Genomic DNA, 10,893 nt, shown 5'->3' on the forward strand with positions numbered 1-10,893 from the left:
TGCGTAGTTCAGATGTAGCCTTCCCTCACTTCTCTGGCTTGTACCGGTCCAAGAACAGAAAGTCGTTAGCTGCTAGCTAGCTTACACCTTCTCTCTCTCCTCCCTGTAGCTCTGGATGACTGGAGGAGAGAAGGCACTCCTCAGAGAAGTTCATCCTTATGCTCGGGCTGGAAAAAAACCCAAGATATTTCCCTGTCTTGGTGTACCTGCAAGTTAGCTGTGCACAAGGCAGACAGCATGTCAGAACTGCACTCTTCGGCCCCTTGCTTATATTGGTGGGAGAGAATGCAGCTGTAGTGGCATTTGAACTAGTGCCAAGGTGTGACGAAAGAGAGAAAGAGAGTGCCCGCTACTGTCGCCAGGCTGGTCATCTGCTACAGTTAAAACAAAAATGTCATTGGGTAGGACTTGCACATTTTCAGTCACAGACCTACTTTCCACTGTTTGCTTATTCCTGAGTTCATAATTTGTTCCCCTTCCAAGTGCAAGAAGCTTGCCTGCTAACAAACGCACGCATAACAGACACGTTCCCTCGCTCTCTTCTCCTACCCCCCCACCCCCTTGGGAAACTTACTTTGGCTGAAGAACACCACACCGAGCAAGCTGTTTGGGGGAATCACATTAATTATTTGGGCTAGTAGTCTCCCCTTTTTTTTGGACCGATTGAACAACTTTAAGCTCCTAGAATTTCCATTACTTTCAAACTTGACAAAATGGAAGTGTTAGTTTGTAATGCTGAATGACTCTAGTATTTCCCTCTTTATAACTCCACAGGAGGCTGGCTTCTAATTTGCACTTCTTGCTCTGGCAGCCTAGAATGGGTCCGTTGGTGCAAACTCTCCAAGCACGGGCAGAGGGGAAGGGAAGGAGAAAGAGACAATTGTCACTAGAATAAGTCCAGCCGAGAAGAAAAATCATTCTGTGCCAAATGCTATCGCTGCTGATCTACAGGCGCTGTCAGAGAAGAGCTGTGCTCCCCTCCCACACCTAGCCACATCAGAGGGATGAAGCTGCGCTCTGTGTTTTCACTCAAAGCACAGGAGAGAGCAGCGAGGAAACTCTTCATGCTTCCCCTGCACAGCGTGTGTGTCATGTCAGCTGGGGACAGATGACCAGGGTGACAACCAACCACCCTCTCGGAAGCTGCGGGGCTTGCTCTGCTCCAGTTCTTCAGCCCTGATTAATTCTCTGCGCAGCAGCAGCTGGAGGCTGAATTGTTCTGTACTGCCAGAAATTCAGCACTCGGCTGAGAGCTTCAGCATCTCCTTTTGCTGACAGGGAGGGATGCACTTTTGCAGGGAAGTGCATGTGTGCTGCAGTTCCAGGGAGAATGCTGAGCACGCAGCCTTAGTAAAGTCCTTGTGGGAGGGCATCTCCCAGTGCTTACTCAAGTCCTCTAGTTATCAGGACGAGCCTTACAGCCCTATCATGCCAGACTATCTCTGCCTTTGTTTCCTGCCATGGCCCTTGCTGCAAATCTAAAGTAATTTTCTCCCCCTCCCTTGCAGCAAATCTGAAATAATTCCCCCATCACCTTCCCCTTTTGAGGAAGGGTAGCTCTGTGAGAACTGTGTAAGCCCCTTTCTATTAAAGCTGAAATAAACGTACAAAGTTGTCAGATTAGAAAGAGGAAGATAAAATGTATATTAAAGCATCTGCGACCTCCTCGTCTCCTCTGCAGTACCTGGGAGTCCAACCCTTCTTACAGTCCATCCTTGTTGCACTAATTGTCACTGTAGTTGTGTTTTGGGTTACAAGTAGGCTGTTTTTTCTCCCATTCATTTTCCTTCCTGCATCTAGTCTCACTCTAGCTGCTCCTCATCCACTGTTTTTCTCTGTTTATGTGTTAGCTCTTAATGGCACCAGTCTAAACTCTCTTTCCTTGTGCCCCCAGTAGGTAAACAATAAACTACCTTCCTCATACCTGCCAGGCAACTGCCCATGACAAGGAAGCAGTATCTAGTTCTTCACAAAATACCACTGCCAAATTCCCCTCTGCATAGCCCTTAATTAGGTTTAGTGAGCCAAAGCTCTGAACCATTAGCTCCTGCGCCACTTTTCCCTATGCATTTGAGCATAAAGGAAGGTAGGACACTTGTCTCCTCAACGTGCTCTTGCTCCTGGCAACAGGCAGTGAAGATGCCAGCACTAGGGCATCTTCATCGATGCTTTGGGGCTGCTGCTGTCAGTTGAAGTTGGACATGTCCCAGAGGCTCTCCTCCAAGCACCACTCTAATAATAGCCTGTTTAACGAAGCACGGGTTAATTAGTACCTGGAGGGAATTGTGAAGTGAGACTGAGTGCAGTCTTCCAGTCGACCTGGACAGATCAGCAGCTGGTATTTCCTTGGTCACCCCCCCGCCCACCACTCTGACATCCAGCCTCTGCCCCTCACAGCCCTGCAATATGTAGGATCCCGTTCTCACCTGGACCATTTAATGTGACCTCAGGGATCAGTCACTCCTTTTTTGAAAGCCATCACCTGAACAACAGCTGGATGCTCGCAGCTGCTGCTCATATCCCAGCACAGATGTGTTGCCAGGCCAGTGGTCTGGTCTTGGCGTGGCTTGCAGGTACAGTATCAAGCCCATACACCCCTGTTCAACAGGGAAACAGAGAGAGGTGTGTAGATAGCTCTAGAGAACAGCAGTGGGTTACTCAAAGGGCATGGTGACTCCTACACTGTAAATTAGATGCTGCAGCCAAAGTCTTAAAGATGACATCTGAGTCCATCTTCTTATCTGCTGCTCCCCTTGTCTCATTCAGGACCTAACGTGCAGCCCTCAGCTCAGGTGACCTGCTCCTCCAGTTCAATGGAGGAGAATTGCTTCACATCCTCCTCCACATCCTATTTTTCCCTTCACTTTCCATCCCCTCTCTCCTGCCCTGGCCTGCGAACCAAGCAGAGGAGCCTGGGTTTGTCCCAGAGTTACCCACCGGACTGGGATTCACTTGAGTACTGCTATATGCAGCAGCCAGATTAGTTACGTGCAGAAAGCTGCCTACTTAGGCGGTTTAACCTAATTTCCACATCACTGGCTTCCTTTTTCAGCTCAGTGGAGTTGAAAACGCAGGGGCCCTGCTTCCTATTTCTCTCCAAGTACAGGATTACCCGACGAGGGAGAGAAGAGACAAATCCCCTGCGAATTAGCAGGGGGCGAGGCACGCCCCTCACACCTCGGGCCAGGCTGAGGGCGAAGGCTGCGTGCCTGCAGGGATACGGAAGGCTGCGGTGCTTCCCCAGCCCTCCACCTTTCACCGGCTGCCTCCGGGCACCAGCTCCGCGAGCCCTGGGCCACGAGGAGCGGTCCACACCGACCTCGCCATTAAGCCATGGGTCCGAGCTCGAGGTGCAACAGGTTTAAGCGTAAATGTCACCAAAGCCGGTGGAAGACTGCTGTTCCCCAGACCAAGAAGCACCCAGAGCACGCCATGGCCCAATGGCTTTGGCCCCTTCCCCGGGCGGGAGCAGGGCCGGCAGGGAGAGCCCTTCCAAGGGGCTTCTCCCACCCTCCCTCCCCTCCTGTGCCCCCTCAGCGCCGGGGGGACAGCCCCCGCCGGCCTCGGCCCCGCCATCGCCTCGGGGCAGCGGGCAGGAGCCGGCGGGCACCGGCGTCGCCCCTCACGGGCTTCGAGTGGCGCCGGGGCCCAAGATGGCGGCGGGGGACGCCGGGGTGGGATGGGGGGGTCCCGCCCCGCCCGCCCGCCCCCTTCCGCGAGGAGGCGGCCCCGCCCGCCGGCGCGGGGCCGAGGGAGGGCGGCGGCGGCGGCGGCGGCCCGCCCCGGGCGGGAGGAGGGCCCGCGGCGGCGGCAGGGAGGAGGCGGGGCGGCCCGGCAGGTGCGGGCGGAGCGGGGCGGGGAGCGGCGGGGCGGCCCGGCCCCCTCCCGGCGATGCTGGCGCAGCGGGGCGGTGTGGCCCCGCGGGGCTCAGAGCCCGGCGCCGGTCCGGATTAGCCCCGGCCGATGGGTCCCCCGGGTCTCGCCGCCCGCCGAGGGGCGGCGGCCCCGCCGGCTGGAGCGGGGCGGCCCGGCGGCCGCCGGTAGCGCTGCGCGGTGACGCCTCCGGGGCCGCGGTGGGGCGGGCCGGGACTGCCCGGCGGCAGCGGCGGCGGCGTTGGCGCCCGCCCCGGCCCGCAGGGCGCAGCGCGGCTTCCCCCCGGCGCCCAGCCGCCGCGACGGGATCGGCGTGAGGCGGCGGCGGCGGGCGGCGGCTCCCCGAGCGGGGGGAAGATGCTGCCGGGGTCCATCCAGATCTCCGGGGAGACGCTGTCGGGGGCGGAGATCCGGGACATCTGCGAGAGCCTGCGGGAGAACTCGGTGCGGCTGCTGTCGCTGCGCGGCTGCCAGCTCTCCGAGCGGGACTTCGGGCACGTCTGCCGCGGGGCGGCCGAGTCCCGCTCCCTGGCCCAGCTCAACCTCAACCTGGGCATCGTCTCCAACATCAACCGCGTCAAGCAGCTGGCCGAGGCCCTGAAGACGAACCGCTCCGTCCAGTCCCTCTTGTGAGTACGGCGGGGCGGGGGGCTGCGGGGGGTGCCCCTGGCCCCCGGCCCCCTCCCGGGCAGGGACGGGCCTTTCGGGGGCTCGCAGCTCCGGGTCAGCCGCTGAATCCAAGTCTCGTCGGAGGAAAAACGCCCTTGACGTTGCAGAGGGCACCTCCGCGCCCTTCACCTGGCTGGGAAGCAGCTGCCTTTGCCTTCGCCGGCTGGGCACGGCCCTGGCTTTCCATCCCGGCCCCTCCGACCTGGGCTGTCCCGCTGGCATCCCCTGCACCCCCTCGTCCTGGCCGGGAGGGAAGGGTCGCCGAGGCGGCCGGTTGACCCTCGCAGCAGAGGCTTCCCAGCACTTTTTCCCCGCCTGGGGTTAGGATTTGTCATCCTCCTCATTTCGTCTGCTCCTCCCTCCCCATCGGGTTAGTTAGCCCCCAGGAAAAAGGCTGCTTAGTAATTTTCCGTTTTACCTGCACAGCCTCCATGGGAGTCCCCTGACAGATGCAGGCTTGGCCCTCCTCAACCCTGCTCTCTCCATCCACCCCTCGCTGGTGGCTCTGGATCTAGGAGACTGCATGCTGGGTGATGAAGGCATCAACCTTATCTGTGGGCTCCTGCCGCCTGACGGGGCCAAGTCCGGTAAGCACCAGGGGTTGTGGGCTGCACAATGACCAGTGGCACTTCACATGGAGCAGATGCATGCAGCAGTAAATCCTCAGCCCTGGAGGAGGCAGGCTCTGTAGTTTGGGCTGAAGAATTTGTTTCCCCAACTTAAGTAAAGCAGAAAAGCCAAGCAGTAGAGGAGCGGTTCCCTCAGGCTTTCTGCTATTGATCTGTCCTGCTGGCAGTCTGGAGCTCAGGCACCAACAGGTTGCTTCTGGTTCATGGCAGGAGCATTTGAAACTGGAGGAGGGGATAGCTTGGACTTTGAATTTATTATTTTGCATTTGTGTGTTGATAATGACTGTAGATAAATGTATGGTGTTCCCCCAACGCAGTACTTGGCTTTATTGTCAGTGCCTGGGAATTGCCCCCGCTTGTGGGTGCGCTCTGAGTGTGTAGTTGCATGGTCATAGCCTTAGTGCCAAGACTCGGATCTTTGCAGGAGATGATCTTTGTTGTTCAGAGGCCAGTGGGCCAGTTAAGCTGAGAGCTGGCATGTGCTGAGGTAACACCACCCCTCTCTCCTGGTTCTCAAAGTGCTTTCCACCTCTCCCCAGCACCTTCTCCCCTGTGTGCTCACAGTACCACTGATGCTGTTATCTCTGCTGGCCACCCCTCCCAGGTGCAGGCTTCGGAGCCTACTGTCCCCGTTAGCCTCTTTCCAACCTGTCACGTTGTGCCACCTCCTTCTCACAGGCAGTCACCTCGCACACCCCATACTTGTTTCCATTGTGTTTGCTATTTAGGATAAGGAAAGGAGGACACAGGTAGGGAGAGCAGAGAAATGGGGCAGTCACAGCGTGGGCAAATGAAGGGCTACTGCTGAAGGCAGTGAAATATTTCACTGACCAGTGAAATATGGGATGACAGTTGTCAGGGCAAACCAAACCCTTTAGCCCATCGGAGTACAGGGGACACAACTCAAAGCTGTTCTGGTTAGCTGAACCACTTCCCCTGAGACTGCTTTGGTGACCCTAAGGCTTTGGTTTGGCTTCTCTCTCTTCTCCAGGCCTCAAAGAGCTAACGCTGAGTGCCAACCCAGGCGTCACAAGCAAAGGCTGGGGACGCCTGGCCATTGCAGTGGCTCACAGCTCGCAGCTCCGTGTGCTGAACCTGGACTACAACCCTCTAGGTAAGCTGGGGGGGGCAGGGGGGAGGAGCAGGGGACGCTGCACTCCTGCCTCTCAGCATTTGTGCAATTCGTGCTGGTGGGTGGCCGGGGACCGAGCTCTAGAAGGATGGCAGAGCATCACCAGCAGGATGGGGCAGTTTCTTGCATAGGTCCCTTCTGGTCCCCAGCAGTGAGTTCACCCTGCCAGGCGCCCTCGGCTGTAGGGAAAGCCAGCCTGGCTGCTCTGCTTGCGTGAGGTGGCCACCTGCCCTGCGGGGAGGTGCAGAAAGGAGGTTGTGCCTTGCCCGCTCCACCGCCTTTGTCGTCATGTTTGACCTTCCACGTCTTCCCTGTTCCTGAAGCCCTGGGCACTGATGCTGGGTTGGGTTGGCAGATGCAGTGTGTCCCCACGCTCCCCCCTTCATCTTCCGAGTGGAGCAGGGAGGAGGAGGAGAGCCTGGCACTCGTTGCCATAGAAACCAACTCTCTCCAGCTCTGCTGCAAGGTGGTGAGGAGGAGACTGGGCCATGCCTCCCTGAGCATCAGCAGGGCGCTCCCCTCCTCACCCTGTCCGGAAACAGCGCCTCCCTCCAGGCCCTGTCTGCCTCACCAGGTACCGCCTCTTGGGCAGGAAAGGCCCCGGGGTGTTATCTGACAGCAGCCTGTTTTTTTTCCAAGAGAAGGTGTCACAATTGTACGGCATCTTGGCACTCGCCAGGGAATGTCAGGAGAACACGCTGGAGTCTTGTCTCTTCACCAGCATCAATCTTTAATGCTCCTGGTCCTGCTGCGTCCACCCCCAAAAGTCTGCCCCTTTCCAGGGAAGCAGTCCGTCAGCTGGTGCAGTCCTCTGTCCGGCTCCAACCTTCCCCTAGACTGAGGTATTCAGCTCTTTATTCTGTGTCTGGGATGCCTTACAGGGACTATTAAAGGCCCTCACATCCTTGAGTAGGAAGGAGATTTGGGAAGATATAGGTCCTTGGGGAATAAAAACAATTTCACTGTGTTCCTTCATGTTCTCCCTGATAGTCAGTGACTGCTCCCGTAACCACAAAATGGTGCACCTTTACCTTGTCTCTTTGCTCAGTTAACAGCTTTTTTTTCCCCCCAAGGTAACTGAGATTTGGAGGTTGTCTGATGGCAGAAATACTCAGAGGATGTTTCCATGACAGCCCCAGGCCCGTGAGGGCATGTGGTATTACATGAGGGAAGGCAGGCACTGCTGACAGCCCCAGTTTGCTTCTCCCACAGGTGACCAGGTAGCAGGGATGCTCGCTGTCGCTGTGGCCTCCAGTCGAACCCTCGAAGTTCTGGACTTGGAGGGAACGGGACTTACCAACCAGTCAGCCCAGGTATGAGAGCCTACAGTTATTCTACAGCATGACTGATGTCTCAGGGGCATAGGTCTTGGCCATCTATAGAGGCCCTAGGACCTATACCTGCCTGCACCCCCCTCCCCGAGTCCACATGCACCCCCTTTCCTCCCTGTGCCCAGCAGTGCTGTTGCTTTCCCCTGGCCCGTTGCCTTTGGCCACAGGAGGAGCTCATAAGCTACAGCTCTGACCCAGGGCTCCTCAAGACAGCAGGGAGAAACACACATTTGTAGTTTGGTTTTCTTGGAAGATGTAAGGGGTTGGACTTGTGACTGAGGAGCAGAGCTAAAGTTCTGTGGACAGATATGGGCCAAGGCTTGGTAGCACAGGCTCTCCTCTCAGAGCCCCAGCTCCCAGTGGTAAGAGGGGACTAGCCTGGATATGTGGCAGCAACAGGGTGTAGAGCAGTCCCTTCCTCTTTAGATAGAGCCAGGAAATCCAGGCTCAGTTCTTCCCACAGAAAGATGGGAAGTCCTCGGGCTCTCAGAAAGCCTGGCGAAGGGAGGTCAAGGCCAAGGGAAGGTAGAGGTAAGAAGAGGAGGGCTGGAGTTTGCAGGGAGACAGAGCAATGAAGCTCTTTCTGCTCAGCCTAGCTGTTGTCTGTGCTGCTTGTCAGCATGTTTATCTTGCTCTCCACCCAGACCTTGCTGGACATGGTAGAGAATTACCCCACAGCCCTACGGACACTCATCCTGGCGGAGAACAACATTAGTCCCGAGCTGCAGCAGCAGATCTCTGACCTGCTTTCAGAGGGTGAGGAAGAGGAGGAGACAGAGGCTCGTGAAGTCACAGCCAGGGAGAAGAACCCCTGGATCTGCCAGAACAGTAAGAGCTCTGGGACCTGGGCTGCGGGCAGAGGCTGACAGGCAGAAGTTGGGGTGCCTGGGGTGTTTCCAGGGCCACTGATCTCTCATGGTGGGGTTGGTGAATGGGGTCTGTCCCTTCTCCCCGTGAACTGGAATCCAGACAGCCTCCAGGCGTGACCTTCGTGTTAAATAGCATTGGGAAAGGCAGCCTCCAAGGACAATGCAGCTGCCTCAAAGAGTGGAAACGGTACCTCAGAGGCATTTTCCCTGATGCTGCAGGAACGAAATCTTTGTGCAAAGTCTTAAAACTCAAGGGCAGGAGCATTAAAGATCTTGAGGGCCTTTGCCAGATATCCTAGCCAAAACTCTTGTCATTCCTCACTGCTTCCAGAACCTCCCTGCAATCCGCACAGCATCAACTATGCCTATCTCTGCATCCCAAACGTGTGAAGGGTTAGCCAGGTGCCAAAGCCTGTCTGTTGCTTGTAACAGACAAAAAGGTATATTATGGAGACAGCAGTAACCCGTTGTGTATTGTTTGTATATATGATATTGTATATTGTCATGCCTACCTTGTGATCCTGCTGGTTTGGGTTTTTATATTTTACCTTTAGTTGTCCTTCCCTGCTCCCAGTTCTCATATCAGACTAGCAGAAGACAAGCACAACCACTCCCTGGGCCTCAAAACATCTGGATCCTCATTTATTAGAGCCATAAAAATCGTTTACTGACAGCTCTGGCCAAGTTTTGGATCCAGTTTCCAGAAATTGATCCCCATAACAGAGATTCCACGCAGCAGTTTTGAATGTGTATGACTCTGGATCTGAAGCACACGGGCACTAAAGAGCTCCTCCTTCACATCCAGGAAAAAAAACAGATTTTTTTCTGTTTAAAAAAGCTTCTGGATGGGAAACTGGTACCCTGCTGAGATTCGTACTTGCTATGCATGCCCATCCTCCTTGCAGCTGATTCACTTGGCGTGGGGAGAGTTGCAGCGTTCCTGGCTGGCGCTCTGTGCCATCGCAGAGCCAGCAAGCTGCCCTCACCTTCCTGAGGCAGGCAGAGGAGGGCTGCACAAACCCTCCATTCATGCAGCGCAGAAAGTCAGGATTTCCAGGCCTCTGCTGCCATAAAATGGCTGCTTGCCCGCTGTGTTCCCTGCTCTTGGGAAGGCAACATCACCACCCTGCATGGGTTTGGTTGGCTTGCAGCCTGCCAGCCCGTCCCACCTGGACGCTGTCTCTCTAGCTGAAAAGACACTTGGTGAGTGCAGATTTAAAGGTCTGTGCAGGGCTGCATAAGGGCAGGGCTGGGTCGGCACAACCAGTATCACCTGCAAGTGTGTGTGGGGAGGGTTCAGAGCTGATGTTCCTCTTGACAGCCAAGACAACAAATGCAGATCCCCACCTGGGGCCCTTGCTGCTGTCTCTGCCTTCCCTCCTCCCCAAACATCGATTCTGTTCTGCTGTGTGGCCAGAGCAGACCTAGTTACTACTTAATCTCGCAATCCTCTCAGCAGTTTGCCTCCCACCCTGCAGCACTCTAATTCCTCATCCTCACCTCTGGATCTGGAGTACAGCTCCGCGCTCTCCGGCAGCCCAGACGGCTCATGGTTTTCTCCCTCTCTCACCGCAGATTCCAGCTCCCAGATGGTCCTGATGACGTCAGGTCTCGGTGACAGCCTCTTAGCAGAAACAGAAATGTAGCTGGGCTACCCTGCCTGCTTCTGCTGAGAAGAGCACCGTGCCCGCTGGGGGAGCGTGCGTCCGCCAGCCCCCCGGCCTCCGGTGGGCTGCCCCAGCCATCTTCTCACCCATTTCACGTCCTGTTGATGCCTCCCTCGGCTCTCTGAGTGCCAGAGCCTGCTCCGAGCGAATCTCTACACACGTCTCTGTTGTCACGCACTCCGTCGGCCGCTTGTGATTGTCCCGTCGCTGCATGTGTAGCTCACGCTGCCCTGCCTCCCCCCCACGCCCGGCTGTTCCCGCAGGGCGCAGGCTGTATTTATTCAGATGTGTATAAGAGATGTTCTTTCTATTGCTTGTACTGCTGTCGCGATGAGAGTTTTATAAAGGTCACAGACGTGGCACCATTCATGGTGGCGTGAGCCTCCGTCACGCTGCGCCCCCGGGGTGGGGGCAGACGCCGATGGTACCGGCAGCTGCCCGGTGACAGGGGCAGGCAGGAGCCGCGCCGGGGGCTCGGGGCGCCGGCAGGGGGCAGCCGCCCCGCGCCCGTGCTGCCCGCCGCCTCCCTCCTCGCAGAGGCGGGCTCCCCGCGACGCTCGCCCGGCCCTGGAGGGAAGCCGGTCATGGCCCAATTTGCTGGCCCCCAGGCCTTCCCCCTTGCCCGGGAGGCAGAGGGCTGGGCTAGAGCCCGTCTGCAGGGAGCTTGGCACCGGCCGCGCAGCCTCTGGTGAAGGCTTCGGCCCGCACCAGCACCGCAGGTTT

General features: G+C 57.0%; 1 protein-coding gene across 1 annotated transcript; it reads left to right on the forward strand.

Moving 5' to 3' along the window:
* The first annotated feature begins 4,169 nt into the window (after window positions 1-4,169).
* Window positions 4,170-10,588, forward strand: LRRC73 (leucine rich repeat containing 73). The gene is made up of 6 exons (XM_082305591.1): window positions 4,170-4,502; window positions 4,969-5,129; window positions 6,163-6,285; window positions 7,516-7,616; window positions 8,279-8,462; window positions 10,079-10,588. The coding sequence occupies exons 1-6, from the start codon at window positions 4,231-4,233 to the stop codon at window positions 10,147-10,149; spliced, it is 912 nt and encodes a 303-aa protein (XP_082161717.1). The 5' UTR covers window positions 4,170-4,230; the 3' UTR covers window positions 10,150-10,588.
* The last annotated feature ends 305 nt before the right edge of the window (window positions 10,589-10,893 follow it).

Source organism: Platalea leucorodia (assembly GCF_965183815.1).
Source record: "Platalea leucorodia genome assembly, chromosome: 3".
NCBI classification, from domain to species: domain Eukaryota; kingdom Metazoa; phylum Chordata; class Aves; order Pelecaniformes; family Threskiornithidae; genus Platalea; species Platalea leucorodia.

Bases quoted from the DNA above. Each gene is read 5' to 3' on its own strand.
- LRRC73 (XM_082305591.1), top strand. From the start codon at position 4,231: ATGCTGCCGGGGTCCATCCAGATCTCCGGGGAGACGCTGTCGGGGGCG. The intron at 7,617-8,278 runs GTATGAGAGCCT...CTCTCCACCCAG, and splicing joins TTACCAACCAGTCAGCCCAG to ACCTTGCTGGACATGGTAGA. The intron at 8,463-10,078 runs GTAAGAGCTCTG...CTCTCACCGCAG, and splicing joins CCCCTGGATCTGCCAGAACA to ATTCCAGCTCCCAGATGGTC.